This window comes from Eulemur rufifrons, chromosome 17, assembly GCF_041146395.1.
Source record: "Eulemur rufifrons isolate Redbay chromosome 17, OSU_ERuf_1, whole genome shotgun sequence".
In the NCBI taxonomy this organism is placed as follows: Eukaryota; Metazoa; Chordata; class Mammalia; order Primates; family Lemuridae; genus Eulemur; species Eulemur rufifrons.
The window spans coordinates 71,062,287-71,087,575 of NC_090999.1; the positions used below are offsets into that span (position 1 = coordinate 71,062,287).

Genomic DNA, 25,289 nt, shown 5'->3' on the forward strand with positions numbered 1-25,289 from the left:
GAGCCCAGGAAAATCCCTTGCTCTAATGTATTTTTGAACAAGATGGAGCAGAGATCAGTGGCAAGGTAACTGCGCTTAAAAGTATTTCATTCCAGTATGAAGCAGGCTATTCTGACTTCAGTGTAAGCATTAGAGTGCTCCTCACTCCCTGATACTTGATTGCAGGGATAGTGGAAAACTGGGTCAAATATTGCTCCCCATTGCTTCATCTGTTTTCTTTCTCTAAATCTGTATAAGTAGCTTCCTCTGGCCTGCTTTTCAGTGAAATATACCAAGCCTGCTTTTGCTCACTTCTCTGCAAAGGGAGCAATACTGTGGGTGAGGGTATTTAAACCCATGTCTTTTAGAGCATTTTGGATTACTTTCCATATTTAAGAATCTCTTTTGAATTTGCAAATATGGGAAGGGAGGAGTGTTATTAATGATCCTCCAACCCCAGTTGAGATGTCGTAAAGCTGCTGAGTTTCTATGCTAAAAGGGAGACATAGATGGCTCTCAGCCTAGCCTTCCCTGAATGGGACCCTGGCATGTAATATAGGCCATTGATCCTAATCCCCTTCCAGAGTAGACCATAAGGGTAGTTCTCTCACCATGATCTTTCATTCCAGAGCACACTAAATGTTTCCAAGTTCTCGGCTCAAGGGATAGCAGACCTGCTTAAATAAGCCTCATCCCCAGTGGACACAGAAATGTACCAGGAAGGGTACACTTTACCTCAGTTTCCCTTTTCTTTCCCAAGGCTGTAATATTCATATCATCTGCCATGCCAAGCCTTCTTTCTTCCCTCCCTAACTCTCATTTCTGATTTCTCTAATAGTCATTCATATAGGGACACAAACCTTTATCCAAATGCCTTGAGGCAGAGTTGGTTTGGAATAAAGAGCTTTTAACATTTTTGATAGATACTCACATGCATAAATCATGTATTACATCACCTTGGGCAGTCTGGGGCACCATCCCTAATACACCAATGTTTCTGTAACAAATGTTCAAATATTTCCACCAAAAGGGATAAAAACATAAATAGCATCACATTCATTCAGGTCAGCTTTTGCTGCCAAACTTTGCAGAAAAACTTTAAGCTTCCGGAGCATTTTAGATTTTGGAATTTCAAAAAGTTCTGGTATAAGAACAAAGAAACACATTTCTTAATATTTGAGTTATCAGTTAAAGTATTAACAAGGATTGGAGGACTCTGAATATATTTGCATACTTTGCCATTAGAAGAATCTTCTCTCCTGAACTTTATTTTTTATCTTTTGGAAAATACAGTAAAACACCAAAAATAAAAGTAAAAAATTACTAATATGGCTACCATTGGAAAAAAATCTATAAAACCCTCATCAATCCCACCTCCGTTTCTCTCCCCACCCCACACCCCAACCCCCAGTGACTCTTGTTTATACCTGCCAACTTTTCATTAGCTTATCTCAACATTACTATATCCATACAGAAAGCACAGACTTATATATGCATTTTTTTCTTTTTTCTGCAAAATTCAGATCACACTCCCCACAGATCTGCATCAGTTGTTTTTCATTTAACAGTGTACCCTGGGCGTATTTCTGCTATAAATAATGGCTGCCTAGTATTCTGTTGTACAAATGTACTGTAATTTGTATGTTCTGTTCCCTATTAAAGAAGTCTAAGTTCTGAGTTTTTTGCTATTACAAGCAACATTAGAAATGTTTTAGAGAACTATGTATTTCTACTTCAGGGTACATATCTAGAAATAGAATTTTTGGGTCATGGAGTGTTTGAACCTTGACAGATTCCACTAAATTACCTAACAAAACAATTTTTTTCCAATTTGCAATCCACAGTGAATGAGCAAGCCCCATACCTGTACCTGCACTATTTGTTTGCACTTAAAAATTTTGCCCAGTCTTTACTTAAACAAAGTAACTCCTCATAATGTTTTATTAAAAGAATTAGAATTAACTGGAAGATCTTAATAGAATTACCTCTAAAGTATATGGTCTGGGTCAGAATTTCTCAAAATCTAATCAGAGTTCTGCTTGTACCAGACTCTCCTTGGGGTACTTTTTCAAATTAAAGTTCCTGGTTCAAACTATACCTTTTGAATCAGATGCATAGTAGGTAGGGCACATAGGCAGTAGTGTCCTGGAGCTGGCTCTTGTAGGCTCACAAGAACCGGTTGTAATTTGCAGGTATTTTGTGAGCTGATTGTTAAAAATAGCCATCATTAAAAATAAAGGCAATAAATATTCAAAAATCATCTCCTAATTATTTTACTACATTTTACTATTATCTATGCTCTTGAGGTTATTAACATCTGTTTTATCTGTGTGGTGGAAATATTACAAAATGTTGCTTTACTGCTTATTTCTTCCTAACTCAGCGTTCAGTGATGTCAGGTGGTAGCTTAAAATTGGCCATGGTAGGAAAATTTACACCATGGAAATTGACAAGTGCTGCAAGTCAGAGTTTGATCTATATTTTGTTGGTTGTCTAGATCTAAGAAAATGATTAGTAGTGTAGATTATTGTGAATAGCCAAAAAAAATTGAGGAATATTCTTCCGTATTCACCAACTATTATCCAATTCAGGATTTTGCTGACATCATTAATAAGCAAGTGCAGTTCCAACATATGTTTTTGATGTTTCAATAAACAAAAATATCAATAAACATTCTTGTCTGAACTACTCACTGCCAATTATAACTGGAGGTGGCCTATGGAAAAATTCGGCAAAAATCAAGGAAAGAATTCTGTGAGAGTCAACTGCTTATATGGAATTCACAATAAAGAGTAGTGAATTTTTTATTATTTATAAATTGTGTGTTACACATTTTTCCAGTAAAACTGTATTAAACTTACATACACACCCACACATACTTTTTTTTCAGAGAGCCAATGTATTACCAGCACACCACTGGGCCCAGGATTCTGAAATTTTTATAAGCTCCCTAGTTGATTGTTATGTACACTAAACTTTGACACCTGGCGTTCAGATTTTCCAAGTAAGGATTGAAGTCACTGCTACCTTTTTTTCCTGTATTACAGGTGTGTCAGGGCAATCTCCTGGGGCTTTTGGGACACAAGCAGAATAATTTGCATTTACCAAAATAAGTTTAATTAAATCTCAATTCTCTGAAGAAAAAGGGAGCTTTGAAAGAAGAAAATGCATTTAATTACTGTCTGGTTATTCTAGCAACTTTATTTCACTTAGAAATTCAGAAGACAGTTTATTTTTATTCTACACTTTTTCACAAAATTTGGTATTTAGATTTTAAAATGCTTTAATAGAAGGCACTCACAATGCATATATTACTTTCTTGGAGATCCCCCTCCCCATGTATAGGTGTGAAAATATTCCTTCTTTTCACACATTATCTAGATAAACCTTTTTGAAGAATGGGCCAAAATAAGTTACATCCCTTCATTTTTTACGTATTTTATTTTTAAGTGGAATATATGTAGAGACAGAGACTAGAAATGGAGAGGACCATGAGACCAACTCAGAGAGAGAAAGGACTGGCAAGAAGGTGACATTCATTGTGCATGAAATTTCATAGCCTCTTAAGATTTTTCAGATAAAGGGAAGAGGTTGAAACGTGGGCGGAGAAGGCGTTGTTTGGAGGAAAACATGGCTTATATTTTTTTTTCTTCTGAAAATAAAGGAATAAGACCAATAGATCTCATGTGTTGTGTACTAATTTGTTTTTAAAGCACTTGAAATCAGAGACTGAGAACAGAGAGTTCAGGGTGACAGGATAAGAACCACATAACTGAGAGGGATCTTCTGGCCCGACCACTCCGATTTTGTAGAAATGAAAATCAATGTTCAGAAAATTACGTGACTTGCCTAAGGTAGTCCAATGCTATTAAAAACTAAAAGAATGCAATTTGTGTTGGATTTCTAGCTTGTATATCTGACAAAGTTCATGCACTGACTATATAAAACAAGTAATGGAGTCAGTGTTTTTAAAAAAGTCATTTGAGGCTGGGCGTGGTGGCTCACGCCTGTAATCCTAGCATTCTGGGAGGCTGAGGCAGGAGGATCGCTCAAGGTCAGGAGTTCAAGACCATCCTGAGCAAGAGTGAGACCCCGTCTCTACTAAAAAATAGAAAAGAAATTAGCTGGACAACTAAAAATATATAGAAAAAATTATCCAGGCACAGTGGTGCATGCCTGTAGTCCCAGCTACGCGGGAGGCTGAGGCAGGAGGATTGCTTGAGCCCAGGAGTTTGAGGTTGCTGTGAGCTAGGCTGACACCGCGGCACCCAGCCCGAGCAACAGAGCAAAATTCTGTCTCCAAAAAAAAAAAAAAAAAAGTCATTTGAGCCATAGTTATGAAGAAGAGTGAACTCAAGCATAATAGAGTGAGTATTAATAAAGATCAGGGTGGTTTACCTCATGTCATTTGTGCCTTTTCATTTTAATGTCTGAAGTAATCCATTTCTCTTATCATGTAGGGATATTTCTAACCAGGTTGCTTGACAATCCCACTGATTTCAGAAGAGTTGTAATCGGATGTTCTTCATGTTCTTCTCTAACTTTCATTATACACAAGCAGCTTGATGTGCGTCAAATGAATGATTTTAGGGCTATTCAGTACCTCTCCAATGATCCAGAAGCAGCCTATTATCCTGCAGTATTTTTGCTCTTGCCAATCGCTTCACGTAAATGTGAGCTTTCTGATTCTGTAGCTTCCTGCATTTCAACTTTGTTAATCATCTTCACTGTGGAAGACTAATGATCCTTATTCATCTCATCCATTCCATGGGACACCTGTTTATTTTAATATCTAAATATGGCCATTAAGAATCGGGAATTACACTTCCATTCATTTGGTTACGAGAAGCTATATAAAGTGCTACGGCATCATTTCTTTTTTAAAGAATATATTCAGAATGTTTTTTATCCCTTAAAATGTGGATTTAAAGAAAAAAGCCATTCAACATTGAACAATATCGTATTTAGCTTAAGTGATGTCTTTTGGGGGAAAAGTAAAACTCCTACATGCAATTTAGTGTTTCAGACTTCTCAGAAGTCTTTTAATTCTTCTAGTGTTTTTGAGAAAGCCTTATGCTTTACCTTCATAGATCTCTTTGTGACTCATGTTTTTTAAATCACTTGTAATTATTTATTTATTTTTTATTTTTTTTTTTGCCTCAATAATTTCAGTTTTTATTTTTTTTTTTCAATTTAATTTTACAGAATCAAAGAGTCTAACAGTATATCTTGTTAGATACAGTATGTCCTCATAATGTATACATTATTTCTTGTACAATGATATGAAATAATATGGGAAATATTCATGATAAATTATTAAGTGAACAGTGCAAGTTAAAAACAATAGTTTCATATTTTTTTCCCCACCCCCCCTTTCCCGAGTCAGCACCTTCAAGTGTTACCACTCCCCATACGGTGCGCAATGCACTCATTGTGTAGGCATACCCCCATCCCCTCCCCCACCCCCCACCTCAGTCTGATGTCCAATTGGTGTCGTTTCCAGATTTGTATTTAGGTGATGATCAGGGAAACCAATTTTCTGGTGAGTACATGTGATGCTTGTTTTTCCATTCTTGGGATACTTCACTTAATATAATGGGTTCCAACTCTCTCCAGGAGAACCATAGAGATGTTGTATCTTCATCATTCCTTATAGCTGAGTAATATTCCATGGTATACATATACCACAGTTTGCTAATCCAATCATGTATTGATGGGCATTTGGGTTGTTTCCACATCTTTGCTATTGTGAATTGTGCTGCTATAAACATTTGGGTACATGTGCCTTTGTTACAGAATGACTTTTTTTCCTTTGGGTATATGCCCAGTAATGGGATTGCTGGGTCAAATGGCAGGTCTACTTGAATCTGTTTAAGATACCTCCATAATGCTTTCCACAGGGGTTGCACTAGTTTGCAGTCCCACCAGCAGTGTATTAGTGTTCCTGTCTCTCCACACCCACGCCAACATGTGTTGTTTTGGGTTTTTTTGATAAAGGCCATTCTCACTGGGGTTAAGTGATATCTCATTGTGGTTTTGATTTGCATTTCCCTGATGATTAGAGATGTTGAACACTTTTTCATATGTTTGTTAGCCATTTTTATATCTTCTTTTGAAAAATTTCTATTCATGTCCTTTGGCCACTTTTTGATAGGGTTGCTTGATTTTTTCTTGCTGATTTTCCTGAGTTCTAAATAGATTCTTGTTATCAGTCCTTTATCTGATGTGTAGTATGCAAAAATTTTTTCCCATTCTGTAGGTGGTCTGTTTATTCTCTGGACTGTTTCTTTGGCTGTGCAGAAGCTTTTTAATTTAATTATGTCCCATTCATTTATTTTTGTTGCTGCTGTGATTGCCTTGGGGGTCTTCTTCATAAATTCTTTGCCTAGGCCAACGTCTGTAAGAGTCTTTCCTACATTTTCTTCTAGAATTCTGATTGTATCACGCCTAAGGTTTAAGTCTGTTATCCACCGTGATTTGATTTTTGTGAGAGGTGAAAGCTGTGGGTCCTGTTTCAGTCTTCTACAAGTGGCTAACCAATTCTCCCAGCACCATTTGTTGAATAGGGATTCTTGTCCCCAGAGTATATTCTTTCCCGCTTTGTCAAAAATTAGGTGGCTATATGAGGATGGTTCTATATTTGGATTTTCTGTTGTGTTCCACTGGTCTGTGTCCCTGCACTTGTGCCAATACCAGGCTGTTTTAAGAACCACGGCCTTGTAGTATAGTTTGAGGTCTGGCAAATTAATACCTCCCATTTTGTTTTTGTTGCTTAAAATTGCTTTTGCTATACGGGGTCTTCTTTGATTCCATACAAAGTGTATAATTATTTTCTCTATGTCTGTAAAGAATGATGTTGGTAATTTAATAGGGATTGCATTGAATCTGTAGATCACTTTGGGTAGTATAGACATTTTAACAATGTTGATTCTTCCGATCCACGAGCATGGTATATTTTTCCATCTATTTGCAAGTTCTGCTATTTCTTTTCTCAGTGTTTCATAGTTTTCCTTATAGAGGTCCTTTACCTCTTTAGTTAGATATATACCTAGATATTTTATTTTCTTTGTTGCTATTTTGAAGGGTATTGAGTCTTTAATTTGGTTTTCCGATTGACTGTTATTGGCATATATAAATGCCTCTGATTTGTGTATATTAATTTTGTAGCCTGAGACTTTGCTGTATTCGTTAATCAATTCCAGGAGTCTCTTGGTTGAATCCTGGGGGTTTTCCAGACATAACATCATGTCATCAGCAAAAAGTGAGAGTTTGATCTCTTCCTTCCCTATTTGGACTCCCTTGATTCTGCTCTCTTGCCTGATAGCTCTCGCAAGGACTTCCAATACTATGTTGAAAAGTAATGGAGACAATGGGCAGCCCTGTCTGGTTCCAGTTCTAAGTGGGAGTGCTTTCAGTTTTTCCCCATTCAGTATGATGTTGGCTGAAATCACTTGTAATTATTAACTCCTTTTTTTCAAACTGGTCAGAGCTACATAGTCATCAACTAACTAATTCTATGTAAATGAATAGCGAATAGCATTTATTTTTAACCAAAGGAAATTAAGAGGAGAAATGAAGTTACTTGCCCATTGGCTCCCAGAAAAATTAGAGCTGCAGTTCTGTTTTAGTGAAATCTAGTCCAGGGTACTGGCAACACTAGCCAAGATATGTTTTCCTCTCACCACTCTTATTCCCACCAGTTTCCTGCCCTTCACACTGCCCCTCCCTGCTCTTGTCATGGCCCTGACATGTGTGTTTATTATGTTCTAAGAATTCCGCGAAAAGAAGGAAGTCATTGGAAGGAAGTGTTAGGATTTGCACATTCTATTTCCCCTTTAATACTGATTCCTTTTATGTTAGTTGACTATTTTACTTACAAAATGGAAAGAATACCCTAAATAAATACATGACCTAAAAAAGCATTCAATGAAAACAATTCGTTTATAACATTTAATAATATTTACAGAATATTCTATTAGCAAAATAAAATCAAACCTTCCCTAGATCCAGAAGAGAACCTTCTAACCTCCCTGTTTCTCCCAAGAGAACATCATTTTCCTCTTTGTCCAATTTGGAAAATCTTCACCTACTCTCCATTTCTTCTCATTATATATTAATTCTTCTTTTTTCTATCTTTGAAAACCTTCAAAAGTATTTCTGCTTCTAGGGCCATTTTTCTTCTCCCATACTTTTCTAGCCCCATTTCTTTGCCGATATTTCTTATTCTTGTTTTTCAACTTAAGTGTGATGTATCCTCTCCTAATGATAACTAAAAATAAAGTAAAATCTGATCAGTAACCACAAATCCTTTTACACTGCCACTTTATCTTATGGTAGAAGACTTAACGTCTGAGGGAATTTTGAGAGATAATTTGGGTCACCGAGGGGTTTCAGTATTTTTCCATTAATGTAGTAATGATATTAGTACTTAGCGTTTATATGCTACTTTTCAATTCAGAAGTGCTTTATAAATATTACTTTATTAATCCTCATGCTACATTACAACATAACATATTGAATGACTGAAAATTAATGCTAAATCAACTATATGAACTATAATGTTCAAAGTGTATTCCCTAATTAATACCAGGGACTATATACATACATTATTATATGCAAATTACACATTTTAGATTTATTTTTTCAGGGAAGAACCAAAATACAATACAGAATAATAGTTTAAGTTAATGAACATAATTGGTTTGAAAACATAGCCACTAATTTTAGGTTGAACTTCAAAAAACATATTCCAATTAAATTATAGCTTTTGCAGAATATAAACTTCCTGTTTTTCAAACAAAATGGGATGGTTTTGCTGTCAGGTCACCCTCTCTTTGTTTATCAGTCATGAGCATCTAGGGGTGTAAGTTAAACAAAAGAGGGCAACATCCTGTTGCACAAAATACTAATAGTTGAGAATTCCAAAGGGGATAAAAGATAAACCTTTTACATATATAAAGAAAATATCCTCAACACTATTCAAAAACTCATAATAGAGCATTTTATTTCAGGAATGTTTTCAGCCTTATATTTTAAATTGTATTAAAAGAGTTTCTTTAATTAAAACTCTTCAAGCCCCTTTTCATTGCATGATTTATTTTAGCCAAGACTTTCTTCATGGTTCCTAGACGTACATTCTGGCCTCAGTGGGAAGAACAAACACTAATTGGGAGAATGCAAAAGAATTCAGATTTTTTTAAAAATGAATATATGTATATTAAAAACAGAGACAAGGGTGTGAAAAGTGGTTGATAGGACTTTTGACTGGGAGAAACGGGAAATAAAAGAAAACAAATATTTGTTAGTAACCAAGTATAATATTTAAAACTGTCCAACCAAACCCCATGAAGCTAGTTGACAGGCTAGTTAAATATGTCTGGTTTTAGTGAAAAGAGTACTAAATGTCTCTTTCAGAAAGACAAATGTTTATGGTATGTGCATAAATATAAAGATTGAGAAGTAAATTGCCTGAGGAAGGGGCACAAGTGGAGGATTTTTGTTTCTTGATCTGAGTGCTGGTTACATGGGTCTGGTAGTCTTTTTAAATTCCTGGAGCTATACCTTCTGATATGTGCACTTTTCTGTATCTTATAGCTCAATAAAAAGTTCAAACACCAATCAGTAAATTTAAAACTTAGCACCATATTTTCGAAACATACTGTATTTACCTAGGATTGGTGGGTTTTGGCTTTTAATTTTACTTTCTTGGAAATTTGACTTTGGAGCAGGTTCATAATTCCGAGAGAAGAAATAGTGTAAATCATAAACTTCACTGTAGATTCCTTTTTATTGTTTTGCATTCATAAAACATGGAAACAGGAAACTGCTGTGACATTAGTCATGCCATAACATCCTCCACACACAGAGCGATTATAAAAGAGCAGGTTGGGGAGCCTGTCTTCCTGCCTTCCATTTAATCTCTTTTGGGAACAGCACAGGCCATCATTTGTGAAAGTCGTCTTCTTTGCAGGATGAATAAATGCATTTTCTCTTCCTTGCCAAAAGGCAAATGGAAGCTGGTAATTTCTAGTCCCATAACAGTGAATACAAAATCAAAAGAGGCTAACTCGCTGCAGCGACAGCTTCAAAAGGAATTCTTTTTTGAAGATTTTTTTTCCGATAGTGCTGGTTTATTTAGCACTGAAGCTTGTCTGCTAACCCAGCTTTCAGCAGCCTCCAGGAAAACCTCTGTGTAGCTGGTGTTGTGTATTAACGGTGCCCCTATTTCAGTTATATTTTGCTAAGCAGCTACACATTTGCCATGACAGCGTAAGGTGTTAGTGCTTTTCAGTGGGGACTATTTTATCTCAATGTATCTATAACTGGAGAGTCTCAATACTCAAGATACGCTTTCAGAGATCCATAAATTCTCTAGGAGAAATTTAGTGACTCAGATTTTGTTTGGAAGAAACTCTAATTTAAAAAATATCTTCAATATACACATTTTCTGGTTAATTCGGATGATCACCTTTTTTCTGAGTACTTTTAAGTGTCTTTAGGTCCTGCGTTTATAATCCAGGTGGGTACCAAAAACACAGCAAAGGAATTGTGTCTTAACCTCATTAAAACCAGGTTCCTTTCAAAATCCTATGCCCAGAGTGAGCACAAGACCTGAGTCTGCAGTTCTGTCCGTTGGGTTCATTTCGTTTGTGTGTCCATCTCTCTACAGCAAGGTTTCACTTGCACAGAAATTACCTTTTTTATATAACAACACAGCCCAACTGTATAGAAATATCTTTTTATGAAAACATTATGGCCCAAATGATACAACTGACAGCAATTTGTTCCAGTGCTAAGGAAACTGCCTGTGCTGGATCTATTAGGAGACCTCTTCATTCTCCTAAGGAATTTTCAAAGTAATTTTAATTATATGAAATTTTCCTTGACTTTAGAAATTAATCCCCAAATAATCTCCTACTCTTGATCACCTTGGGAGCCATGATGTAGTCTCAGCAAAACATCATCTGTTCCATTAATTTAAGGTTATTAATTTAGAACAAAGAACCATACGGTATAAAGATAAAGACAGCTTAATAGTTAAATAGTTATTACAGTATTGGTGCGCATGTATTATTATAAAATTATTTGCATTTACTGTGATCTTCCGGATTCATTTCTGTTTGTGTGTTCAAAATAGAAAGTAGAGAAGGTGCCCTTTACATTATGTTCAGAACACTCTCACGGGGGGAAGGTATGATATAGCTTAGAACTATTTGCTTCCAAATTTTCTAAAATAAGTTTTTATTATTAAAGATGTTACTTTTTTGTTTTTCCTAAGACATGCTTTTTTAATACCTCTATGAGGAAAGAATCCATTATCCAAAAGGGTGTTTGGGATAGTAGGAAATGAGTGTGCCCTATCCTTTACCTTCCTGGGAGAGTGCAGTGAATTGAAATCCACTCTATCACTCTCTTTCTGAAGAACTTTTCCAATTAGTGGGATATAGTTTATAACAATACTTTGGTTCCCTCAGGATCAATGGTTAACCCATCCTTTTATTGAAGCAGGAAACAACCAGGACAAGATGAGCTCATGGATTATAGAGGGCTATCTCTAGAGGGAAAAATTAGGAGACCAACAGACTTCTAAAAACTGAAGATGTAATAGGTTATTATCATGCATTATTCCACATCCTTACTTTACTACTTAGCTATGAATCCAAGCAGGAACTACAAGCTATTATTAGAAAAGCAAGCTAAATAGTTTGGGATGGATAACCTCATATCCCATGCATTCACCTTCCATTAAGAGAATTGAGCTTCCTGCTTAAGTGTATGTCCTTAAGTACTACTGGTTACTTATCTGTTCTTGCTTAATTCCTTTATTTTAGCTTCAGGATATTTCTCAGATTAAATGCCTTGGAAAAGTCTCCAAGAGCTAGAACTCTTGTTTTTTGTTTGTTTTAGGAAATAAAGTTTATTAAACATTAACCTTGGAGAATTAGATTTGATACTCAAGTGTGTCACTAGTTAGCTGAATTACTTTGAGCAATAGTCTCTTTTTCCCTGTCTATAAATTGTAAGATTTGAACTCCGTCATCTCTGTGGCCTCTTTCAATTCTGAAATTTTATGAGTCTATATATTTGCTAAAATACCTTGCTGTGGTTATACATCTCAGCCTAAGCAGAAGAGAGCAATTTCTCAAAAAACGGCAAGCTGAGACCCTTGTGGAGTGGTCATTCAGTTTCATCTTGCTTAAGCTTAGATTCTGATTGAATGCTATTTTCAAGTCTCATCCGGTGTCTGGAAATACTCATTTCTTTCATTATCTGACTACTCTAAAAATCTTACCACCCAACCACCTGCACTGCAACACTGTCCTATGTGTTATATGTTTCTAAGGCATTATTAGACTCTGTTATTTTACATTTCTTTTTTCAAATTATTCTTTCACCATAAATGTCTTCACCATTACAAAAGCTCCTAGTACATACGCATGTGACATTACGATGGAATATAATGGCATAATGAAATATCCTTCCAATGTCATCTCAAACCTATCTGGTGAGTGAAGTTTCATCTCCATATCTTGAAATTCGTTAGGCCGAAATTTATCTTATTGCAAGAGAACAGCAATTGTAGAAGACTCCTTTAATAGGGATGTCTTGGATTCAGTTCTCTGTAAATATATAACATTAGTAGCTAAAGGTCACCAGTGTACCTTGGCAAGAGAGTGAACCCTGGAGCCCAACCCAACAAAGGCTAGAACCTCGCAGAGAGAGTGAACCCTGAAACCCAATCCAAGGAAGGACAGAACAATTAATTTACTTTAGAATAAGAAAAATAAGAATAAATGAATCTACCTGAAAAGAAGAGCTGTTAGGACTTTTGCATGATAACAAATGCACAGAATAAGTGAATGGAGATTGAAACAATTTCAATATCAGTATATAAATGGCCTTGTTCTCTTTCCTACAAACATAGAATTCTGATGAACTAATTTCTTCTAGCCCAGAACTCAGAAAACATCAGATTGTCTTGGATCTGGTCAAGGGGAGCTTTCTTCCTGAAAGTCATGAAAGGATCTTGAAATATAATCAACTTCTTCACACTCCCATGGCCTCTGAGTCAAGAATTTCATTTTAGCCAGACCACGGAATTTATCTTACAAAAAGTTCTTTACATCACGTAAAATTCTGTTCTGTATTTACTAGTATAGACCTAGTAAATAGTAAATAAATAAATATTTAGTACAGTACTAGTACTAATACAGCACTAGTACAGTAAATAAATCTGTACTAGTAGACTAGCCTAGTACAGATCACTTATACAGACCCTGCTGATGATATCTGCTTTGTGCAATATCTTTAAAATTCCAAATTTTAATTACAATCCCTTTTCTTTTAACTGTTTTACTCTTTTAGTGTTCCCATGGTCCCTTCCCCCTTTTTTCCTACTCCTGTGTTATTACTTGGGGAAATTTGATGTGCTTCACTTTCTTTAATTAAAGAAATTCCAGACTTATAACTATGAAAATACATTTCTTTAAAATATTCATGTACTGAAATTTTTTGGAATATACCAATAGAACAATAAATAAAGAATAATAAAAATAACATACTGAATTTTTCCTATTCTCTAAATGAGTGCTAATTTCTTTAAGTTGTCTCATTTGTAGACCACCTAGCATTTCTTACTGGTATAAATATTGATCACTAGTATTAACCAACCAAGTATTAAATCACCTTCTAGATTTCACTTATTTTAAACAGAGGAACTAAGTGAACACCTAGCTGAAAATTGATGATGGTCTTAAGGCACTATACTGTATAATCACACAGAATAATTGTATGTGATAAAAATATACAGATACATTTCAAACTTTATATCTAACAACTTTGACATGTGGAAATGTACAATGTTTATATTGAAATATAAATCAGGAGGAATAGTTTGCTTCCTTTTCTGCCTTTCATTTGGACAAATTCAATCCTACAATTTCAGACTATTTTAGTTTTTTGACTCATTACTGTTCCCATCTCTTTTGAAGCAATGGGATTCTATTTCTCAGGTCTTCTGCCCTGGGTTAATTTTTCCATCTATTCCCTCCCCTCTCCTTTCCCCTGTTTACTTTAATTCTAGTCACAGAAGAAGTCTTTCCAACCAACTTGATCAACTAGGATGTGATTTTGATATTCTGAGTTCATTTTCTCTACATTTCTTATTTCTGATTTCTTTTTTTTCATTTTGTGTGGTAAAATATTAGCAGAAGTATCACTGTACTTCTTTATTGTAATTAACCTTTTAAGCGGCATTCTTTTTCATAAAGATGGATGTCAGGGACAGATTTCATATAGCCTAGTGAAATTGAAATGAATTCTCCTGAGGTTTCATATCTTGTGGCCTAAGCACTGCATTACAGCGGGAGGGCAGACAAAAGTCAGAGCACACTACAAATCATCAGTGAAATGTGCAAAACTTAGCTGAGTTTCTGAGTTCACCAGAAGTGAGATCAGCATAGAGGTTATGGAAATAATAATACATCACTGTGGCAGGGATCATGTTGGAGTCAGAAGGTCATAATCTTTGCGCCAAACACTGGGGCTGAAATATGCTTCTCACCAGAGCTTCCACCTGCTGTAGGAGCAGCTGGTCCAGGAGCTTTTCGGGCCCCCAGACCACTTTGTCTGAGGGAGTTCAAGTTGCTCCTGTCTCACTGTGTGTATATGCAAACATATGGGCTTTTCAACTAAGAAAGTTGTTCTACAAGAGATCAGAATCTTCTACAACAATAAAATTTTGGATTTGAATAGCACTAGACTTCAATAATGTCTAAAATATATGAAAACCCAAGTTATGGGCTACTTTAGGTTTTGAAAAGTAGAAAAGCCAAGTTGTTTGGGCAGCCTGGAACAAACCATTCAGTTTAGCAACTTTTCTGAGTGTTTCAACAATATAGATAAGGTATAGACAGAAGCAACAACTTTCGTCTATGGGCTCATGCCTAGTATCTGGTATTTCTCCAAGAAAGCCAGTAACTGGTCAGTTTTATGGGTCAAGAAATACTACAGACTGCATGAAACAGAGTTTTTTGTTTGTTTGTTTTTTTTACTGTTACGGTGCATTGGCAATTACAACAATTAATGAATATGAAAATACTCTGTAAAGCATAAAGTACCATACAAATGAAAATTTGTTTTTTCCTAAGTATTGAGTTATAGTCATTTAACATGTATCAGTTCGAAATTTGTTTTTCACATTTTCATATTTAAAATGTGTGTTTCTATGTGTATTTTCAGATAATCACAAAGACTGTTCTGGGGTGTCTTTACACCTCACACGTCTGCCGTAAGTACTTCAGTTTTCCTAGATAAGCAACGATGTGAAGATCTTTATGAACTTAAAAGTGGGAAGTTCACTGTTATTACCTGTGAATAAAAAATGAACCCAAACTTACTGGCTTAAAACAACCATGTATTAATTATCTCAGTTTCCTGTGGGTTTGTAATCTGGGCACAGCTTAGCTGGGTCTCTCACAGAGGCTGCAGTCAAAATCTTGGCTGGGGCTTCAGTCATCATAAGGCCCGACCAGGGAGGAGCCACTTTTGTTGGCAGGATTCAGTTCTTTTCTGGCTGTGGGCTTAAAGTTGCCCTCATTTCCTTGCCATGTGGACTGTGAATGGCCACTCCCAATATGGCAGCTGGCTTCCATCATAGAAAGTAAGCAAAAAAGCAAGGGCCAGGCGCGGTGGCTCACGCCTGTAATCCTGGCACTCTGGGAGGCTGAGGCGGGCAGATGGTTCGAGCTCAGGAGTTCGAGACCAGCCTCAGCAAGAGTGAGATCCTGTCTCTACTAAAAATAGAAAGAAATTATGTGGACAACTAAAATATATACAGAAAAAATTAGCCGGGCATGGTGGCACATGCCTGTAGTCCCAGCTACTCGGGAGGCTGAGGCAGGAGGATCACTTGAGCCCAGGAGTTTGAGGTTGCTGTGAGCTAGGCTGACCCCACGGCACTCTAGCCCAGGCAACAGAGTAAGACTCTGTCTCAACAAAAAAAAAAAAAAGAGAGAGCATGCATGCAAGAGGGAAGCCAGAGTGTTTTTGCAACTTAATCTTAGAAGTGACATACCATCACTTTTGACATATTCTATTTGTTAAAGATAAGTTATTATACTTATTTTGATCCACATTCAAGGGGAGGAGATTAGACAAGGATATGAATGTCACAGCTGGGAATCATGAGAGCTGTATTAATCAGGGTTCTCTGAAGAAACCTGAACCAATAGGGTATACATATATTGAGAGGGAGAAAGAGAGAGAGATTTATTATAAGGGATTGGCTCACACTATTGTAGGGCTGACAAATCCAAAATCTATAGTGCCAACTGGAAATTTAGGGAAGGGTTGGTATTGCATTCATGGGTCCAAAGCCAATTTGTAGGGAGAATTACTTCCTTTTGAGGGCCCACCCACAATATTCTGCTTTACTCAAAGTCTGATTTAAATACTAATCACATCTAAACAAATACCTGCCCAGCAACATGGAGACTGCTGTTTCACCAAACAGCCAGGCACCATGGCCCAGCCAAGTTGCTGTGTAAACTTAACTATCACAGCAACCATTTAGAGCCTGCCTTCACGAGGAAAGAAGTGATTTGTGTATATATATCCTACCTCTTTTTCTGTATTATTTCATTCTAATTTTCACAAGGAATGCATTTCATAAACCACTGTATTGAGGTATAGTCTATTTTTCCAAGACAGTAGTTTTGACTTTTTCAGATTATTGAGAAAAATATCACTTTTTTCTGCAGACAGCCTTTAATTGCTGGCATGTACCTTATGATGTCCGTTGACACTGTTATACCAGCAGGAGAGAAAGGTGAGTACTGGTGTTTTAGTATTTACCATTACCTCATTACCTAATCTGTAGGAATGGACTTGCAATATGTTTTTTATAAGCTTTTAAAATGACTAATACCTTTGAGTCCCTGAAAAATGAACCAATTCTTTTTTGTATGATTCCAAGCCAATGATTTATTATTTTCCATTCTTTATTTATTGAGATGCTAAGAATTGAGGCCCTGGGTCGGTGGTGGGTTACATAAATTAAAGAATAAATCTTGAGTATTTTAAAAATCAATCATTCATTCTTTAAATGCAAAAGACACACTGAATAATGTGCAGTAGCATAAACTACTACCTAGAATTGTTTAAAATCAAGAGGCTAGCAAACCCAACACTGATTGCATCTTTGAACTTAGACATACTGGGCTTATTTCCCTACTTGCAAAATTGGGATAATAGCTAATTCTCCCAAGCTGACAAAAAAGCTATGAAAATAAGTATAATATTATTTATCAATGATACTCTAGTGAAAGAAACATATTAAAAATTGTTCATTTGTTTTGACTGGAAATCTTTTAAAGTTAATGACCAGTATGACCTTTGTTGCTGTTCATTTATCTATTATAAAAGAAATATTCATTGCATGGCTACTATGTGTTAGACTGTAAGGAAGAAAAAGTGTATGACAGCAAGAACTGTCAATCTAGTGATCTTACATGTTTGCATAAAATTTTTCAAAAATTCTTTTGTTTTAAAAATAAAAACCAATTTTTAAGCTTTTTTCAACTGGATAAATTTCAAGATAAAGGTAACAAATTAAGCTTATGTTTTCACTGACAGGGCATTTTGACTTGGTCATAGTCATTTTGTTTATGAATAAAATAAAACTGTGCAGTATGGGGGTCTTAAGTTCATTTTAGTAAAGTGGTGGGCCCAGAATAAGTGCTTAATGTCTATAAAGTACATGAGTGCATGCTTTCTTTGTAAGAAAATCCCAGTGCCTAGCATCTTGTGAATACTGTATGCATACTTTTAGAAAAGAATAATGTAATTTTCCAGTTGAATGGTGACTTTTTTCTGTGTTTTCATTTCTCGCAGTGGTGAATTCTGACATTTCATGCCATTATAAAAATTATCCAATGCATGTCTTTGCCTATAGAGTCCACACTCACCATTTAGGTAAGAACTTCAAACTACATGTTAAATTATAAATATTTACCCTTGTGCTTGCTAGTGCTATAAATGTAAAGTGTACATTATATTTGACCTTAAGTCTGTTTCAACGTAAGTGATTTTACACAATACCATGAAAATTTTTATGCTGTTTCATCATATTATTTTCATTAAGATACTCAGTATTTGGAGTTCTGAAAATATTCAGATTTTATTTTAAAATAGAAGAATAAATACGTCTTTTGTCTTACGATACCTTATCGTATGGTTATAATTTGTGTTTATTACAGGGAAAGTAGTAAGTGGATACAGAGTAAGAAATGGACAGTGGACACTGATCGGGCGACAGAGCCCCCAGCTGCCACAGGTATGGAGAATCCTATTTAATTTTGAGAGAATAAACATTAACTAGCAGAAAGTAATTTTTAAAAATCCTTATACAACCCTTGTGAATTTCTCTGGAAACTAAGAATCTCTAAATCTGCCTTTACTGCGTATCTGAGCTGTATAACCTCTGTTTTTACAACTTCCAATTTGATGCTTTCCTTACCAATTCTCTCAATATAATGCAAACATGTTGGTGAAGTCTTTTCTATTTCATCCTTTAGTTAAAGACAGTGTTTCAGATAGCTGTTATTACATTTATTCTGATTTTTATGAGCTACATTTGCTAATAGTATTTCTTTATTTCGAAGTTTGGTACTCTTGTCACAAAGTAGAATTGATTAAGTAAAGGTGAACTATTCTCATCTAATTTTGTGTGTGTGTGTGTGTGTGTGTGTGTGTGTGTCTCTGTCTGCCTGTCTTCATCCTCTCTCTCCAGAGTGTGCCAAGCTTCACGTTATTAAAGCACGTGGTTCTGGTTTCTAGTAATGATTTTTAGTGAATCGCTGTGTTTGTCCTTTTGGCAGGCTTTCTACCCTGTGGAACAACCAGTAGATGTTAGTTTTGGTGACCTGCTGGCTGCAAGATGTGTATTCACTGGTGAGGGAAGGACAGAAGCCACACACATTGGGTATGATTCTATACATTTCACTATTTAAAGAGATTTTATTAGGACAAAGCATGATTGTAGGTGACAGCTATCTTTGTGGATAAATTACACAATTTTTTGCCCTGTAATGGACAATTATAACAAACTAGAGCATTTTGTCATTTCAAAACTGATTGATTTGGATAAACCCTAGAACACGTGCTCATTTTTTCATGCTTCCTTTTTTCCTGCTTTTTCAAAAAAGACCTTCAGCATCACACCTCACATATTATAATTACCACAAGAGTGTATGTCACTTCCTCAGACTCATCTCAATAAAGAAAATATAATGATTATGAAATTTTTTTCTAAGTGTCCTTTTGTCCTTTGTTCAAATTTAGGCAAATGTATTGGGTGCTGTATTTAGTGGTACCCATTATATACTTAGAACCATAATTTTTTTCTGCCTGTTAAACCTTCTGTGTATTCAATAATTTCTAGTTGTTTAGTCTGCCAAAGGAGGGTAATAATATGCTGCACTTTTCCAAAAGAGAATGTCAAGACTTTTAAATAATTTTCAAAATACTGAGCCTCCTTCCAATATGTTTTATAACACTAAGTAAAATTTTCATAGCACTATGAACTCTTACACAAAAGCTTACCAAAATAAAAAATGAAAAATAAACTTTCTTACCATGCTTTTTGTTAGCAATGAATCAAGGAGCCTCCTTTTCATGTTAAACTAGGTTTTAGAATATTTACTGATGCCACCTGGAAGCTAGAGTTTTAAACCATTTATCTCTTAATCAAAGAGAAGTTACAGAAAGTGATCATCTAAAAATATGCATTAGACGCACTGAAGATGATTCTTATCATGACAACACTAACTGCTGGCTGTAAGGGAAAAGGGAAAAGATATTGGTGCAGGTAGAAAAAAGAGGGCATTTGATATGGTGGACTTTTTTATGCACTCTAAAAAGGCTTTTATGTTAATAAGCATCAATATGAAGGCGAAAGGTAAAACAAATAGAAAAACACTATCAATTTATATGAAATAAGAAGTTTCCAACAGCTTTGCTTTTGGATAAATTTGATAAATTTGGGAAGGAGACTCAAGGAAAGCAGTAAAATTATTGTTACAGGAAATGATGATAAGAAAAGGGTTGGCAAAGTAGACATATTAGATTTGAAAGAAAGAATTTGACCATTCACTTCTTAGCAATCTTTATTTTTTTTTTATTTTTTTTTATTATTATTTCAGCATATTATGGGGGTACAAAAGTTTAGGTTACATATATTGCCCTTGTCCCCCCACTCCCCCGAGACAGCTTCAAACATGTTCATCCCCTAGACAGTGCACATCGCACTCATTATGTATGTATACACCCATTCCCGCCCCCCACCCCCGCATCTGCCCCACACCCGATTAATGTTATTCCTGAATGTGCTTAGCAATCTTTAAATACACAAGGTTGTATGATTCAGAGGGTGTTGATCAGCTGTTCTTCATTTTATGTCAGTGTAGAGCCACGGGAACTTTACTTAAATGCCATTGGTTTTTTTATTAACCTGTCAAGTAAGTAAACAAGAAAGTAGTAAAAAATCCCTTTCGACATATTACATATATTGGTTTACAAGTTTTAAGTGTGGAAAAAGTAGAACTTTTTGCTTAGACATCTCTGTACAATTTGGGAGGGTTTGCAACTTTGACCAAATTCTATCCTTTGAGTTTCCTCTATGTGGTAATATCAGCCATAGAAATTAATGACTTGTTATAGTACCAGAATGGAAGGCCAAAGTGATCTCTAGAGGCCTCTTTCAGTTTCATGCGTCTAGAATAATTCTTTTCTTTTTTTTAATGTGTGTTTTGCTTTAAAATAATACCCTAAAATGACCACACTAATCTATCCTTTCATAAATCTCATGTGGGCTAAAAGAAACACCATTTTGTAATATAAATGAAATAGAAAGGAATGATAGGAAATTAAGTTATTGGGTGAGTCCATATTCTGAATATTTAATTTATACTACAGAAGCAATTTTTTTCCAGTAGAATGAGAAACTAATAAGACAAGTTTGAATAAATTTAAATATGCATAAAAATCCTCATAATAATGCATAATATTTCTGTAGCACTTAAAATGCTTTTTATTTTTAGAAAGATAACAGCAGCAATGCATCTGGTTTATAAAATGAGTACAGCCTTCATAAGGTACTACAGGATCATAGTTGAGAATGTAACCAGTAAAAAAACCTAGTATTTTATGATATCTATTAAATTAAATGATACTCTATAAATCTCCCCTCCCTTTTCTCTCTTCCCACCTACCCCCAGCCCACATACACAAACACACACTCCCACTGGAGACAGGCTTGAGCTCCAAGCATGAAGCACTCAGTTGTGAAAAACACTTCTCCAAATATAGGCTGAGGCCAGTAGATGCCTCCTCCATATACTGGCAGAATTATTGGCTTCAAGTTTAAAACCTTCTTGTTCTGCAGCTGGTAGGAAAACCATGTTGACAGTGGCCTACTAGCAATATTTTCAGTTGAGTGATTCTTCCACCAGAACCCAGCTTAACTCTGTATTAAGCTGGAAATTTTAGGACTGGAGAAAACTTTGCTTGGGCAGAACAATCATCACTAACTAATAAAAAGCACTTTTTAAAATAGGGGCTGATTTTCCCATATGAGGGATTCATGTCAAAACATAGTTGGATTTAACAACCTAAGTGCCCATTAATGGATGAATGGATAAAGAAAATGTAGTATATATACACAATGGAGTACTATTTAGCCTTACAAAAGGGGGAAATTCTGTCAGTTGTGACAACATAGATGAATCTGAAGGACATTATTCTAAGTGAGAAATAAGCCAGGCACAGAAAGACAAATACCAAATGATTTCACTTACATATGGAATCTTAAAAAGTTGAATTCATAGAAGTAGAGAGTGAAATGATGAATACTAGTGGCCAGGGGTTAAGGAGGGAGAAAATGGGAGTTGTTGATCAAAGTGTACAGAGTTTTGGATAGACAGAAGGAAGAGGTTTTCAGATCTATTGCACAGTGGAGTGACTATAGTCAATAATTATTATATTTTTCAAAATAATGAGTAAATTTCAAATGTAAAAAATGACAGGTAAACAAGGTGGTGGCTATGTTAATTAGCTTGATTTAGTCATCCCACCTTGTATATGTATATTGAAACACCACATTTTACCCCATAAGTGTATATAGTTATGATTTGTCCATCAAAAATAATATCAATAATTTTAAAATTATTTAAAAAATAGGTGGATTTAAGACAAGATATATTAATAAATATACTTAATGGTAAAAAATGTTTTATCCAGATACATTTCTTTTTAAACAATATGAATAGTATATCTTGAACAAAGTTGTACCAATGTGTACTAATGACATAGTACTAATTAATCTATGAAGAAGCAATAGTTTGTGCCTGACTGCATTACATATTTTATATTCAACATGACACTTCTCCAAATTCATTTCAAATGTTTAGTCAAGTTTAAATTAAAAAATAGAATTTAATTAAGCCAGTCAATTAAACTAATTAAGTCAGCTAATCAGCCTAAAACTTTATATGCTAAAATTTAAAATTAATTCTTGGGAATAGGTAGATAATATTTACCAATTTAGTCAGTTTTGTTGGTCATATTTTTCATTTGGAATGAGTCATTTCATGAGAATATGAGTATTCATACATATCAACACAGCACTTTAATCAGCATTTTAAGTATATTATATGCAAAGATAAAGTTATATGATAAGTATTAACTCCTTAATGTATAAATTTAAAAGCACCATGAAAACTGTTAGGAAACAGCTAAAAGTTTTATAAAATGACTTCTTTAAAATTTTCATATTTCTTTCCAAAATTAGTATTACCCATTTTGATTATTTTCAACCCTAAGGAGTGAGGGAATAATTACGTTAGTGGGATATCTGCAACGTTGACATGGTACAACAATATTTGAAATTTTTTAACTGATACCTTTCAGAATATTTGGTGTTTTTAAAAATCTGTTATGTATCTTTCTAACATAAAATATTTTTATAAAAGCCCTTATAGAACCTAGATAGATTTGATAGCTATATAAACAGATACAGATATAATTAGATAAGTATTTTCAGAAATGCCACAGGTCAAGTGAATATATAAAATTAACCTGGCTCATTATTCAGCTAACATATTATGCCATAGTAAGTTCTAAACATGTATTAAACAAGGTTATTCATTCTTCATTCATTCAGTAAATACTGATTGAGGGCTTACTATTTTCGGGCTTACATACTATGTCAGATTTAAAGTTATTTATATTAAGTATGCCAGTATAAAAGAGGGAGTTACCACGTAAACACTTTATTATGCAAGAGGATGAAAGAAATTCACTACTATAATTTTGGAATATGGGTGATGCCAGCAGTCATCATTTCAGGGAATCATACAGGTGTTGGGCATGTTTAAAAGGCCATTCCATGGAGCCAGAGCAGACAGGGAAACACAACCTTCCTTCCTACTTTCTCCTGTTAATAATCATTCAGAGTAGCAATTTAATGCCATTTGTATGAAAATAAGAGTAGGCATGTCAAAATCCTCCCTTAGGAATACAGAAAACAATCGTCTAGTTTAAAGTGAGATTTTTTATTTTTGAGTGAAAGAAAGATGAATGATTGTGGAATAAAATAGACAAACTGGTGCTGATATTAAAGATGATTTGAATCCTAACATTTTTAATAATAGCATATGATAGTTCCTATGTCAGATAGGAGCTCAGAGTTACCTTGACTACAGGTGCAATTATAGATGGAAAAAAATAAACTAGGGCTCTTTTCTTTTTATTTTGCTCTTTTAATGAAATTTTCCTTGTGATAGCAAAGATTCCTAAAGTATTTGATTAACTCAATTTTGTATCATAGAATTGGTACCTCAAATGAGCTATATTGGTGAACTGATTAGGATGTCTCAGAAAATCTTATGTGTTTAAAGATGAACACATTTATGTGTGTATAAAATTAACACATAATACATAAGTCTAATTGAACTACTTTATTGTATCCATGTATACGTGAGGATGTATATACATGTATACAATTTTACACACATTATGTAATTTTTCTCGAAAGCTAATTCAGTACATGGCAAGATAACTCACTTTTGAAGAAATAATTTGCAACATTAGCTTATGTTTTATTTTTCATTTTCTCAAATTCACTAATTAGTAAAGTTGATCATAAGTTATAAAGGACAAAGAGTTGTATTATTTTGAAAGTTGCTGATTTCCTGTTATTTGCTATATTAACTGCATTTTTCAAACATTTAGCCTCACTACACACTATTTCTATGATAGTAAATCCTGCCTTTGTGTCCAATATTAGTATAAAAATTATTCCAAATTTATGCCACCTTATTATTTCATATTCTTTTTTTTTTTTTTTTTTTTTTTTTGAGACAGAGTCTCACTCTGTTGCCCAGGCTAGAGTGAGTGCCGTGGCGTCAGCCTAGCTCACAGCAACCTCAAACTCCTGAGCTCAAGCGATCCTCCTGTCTCAGCCTCCCGAGTAGCTGGGACTACAGACATGCGCCACCATGCCCGGCTAATTTTTTCTATATATATTTTTAGCTGTCCATATAGTTTCTTTCTATTTTTAGTAGAGGTGGGGTCTCGCTCTTGCTCAGGCTGGTCTCGAACTCCTGAGCTCAAACGATCCGCCCACCTCGGCCTCCCAGAGTGCTAGGATTACAGGCGTGAGCCACCGCGCCCGGCCTATTTCATATTCTTACCTGTTATCATTGTCTACAATTTTTTTAACTGTCACTTACAGCAGTTTGCTAGCAAATTCACTAGCAATGAATTTTATTTAGTAAGAGTAGGTTCTTGTCCTGATCATTGTATTTTTGATTATTCCTCTTAGCACAGATTTCACAGTTTAGTTCCTTGTTCCCAGATTGATTACCTTTTACTTGTTTGAAATGAACTCTTTTTTACTTTTAGTGTAATTTCTTTTCAAATGCAAATTAAAACAAGTCCTCTAAATATACATGTAACAAGTTTAGAAACACCAAAATTATCTTTAACAGAACATATATTAACAAAACATTCAATTTTAGTTATTTTGAAACTTTGTGGTGTCAATTGCTTCTCAAATATCTAATGATTTTTCTGAAAGTTTAAACTATTTGTTTACATAAATGGATGGGTGGATGTAAGAATGGATAGAAAGAATATAAATAGATCATAGATATGTCCAACATATATGTGTTATAAAACATTTCTAGGTACACACTGTATGCATATCTATGAATGTATACATTTGGATATTTCTGTATAGCCATACTACATGC

The 25,289-nt window shown here is 34.9% G+C and overlaps 1 protein-coding gene across 13 annotated transcripts in view; it reads left to right on the forward strand.

Moving 5' to 3' along the window:
• Nucleotides 1–25,289, forward strand: part of PAM (peptidylglycine alpha-amidating monooxygenase) — a 263,682-nt gene that overhangs the window by 168,116 nt on the left and 70,277 nt on the right. For all 13 annotated transcript variants that reach the window (XM_069492649.1, XM_069492648.1, XM_069492651.1 and 10 more), the window contains 5 exons: nt 15,220–15,268; nt 16,740–16,807; nt 17,872–17,952; nt 18,237–18,313; nt 18,858–18,961. In XM_069492649.1, coding sequence (XP_069348750.1) covers nt 15,220–15,268; nt 16,740–16,807; nt 17,872–17,952; nt 18,237–18,313; nt 18,858–18,961 — 379 coding nt within the window. The remainder of the gene's footprint in view (nt 1–15,219; nt 15,269–16,739; nt 16,808–17,871; nt 17,953–18,236; nt 18,314–18,857; nt 18,962–25,289) is intronic.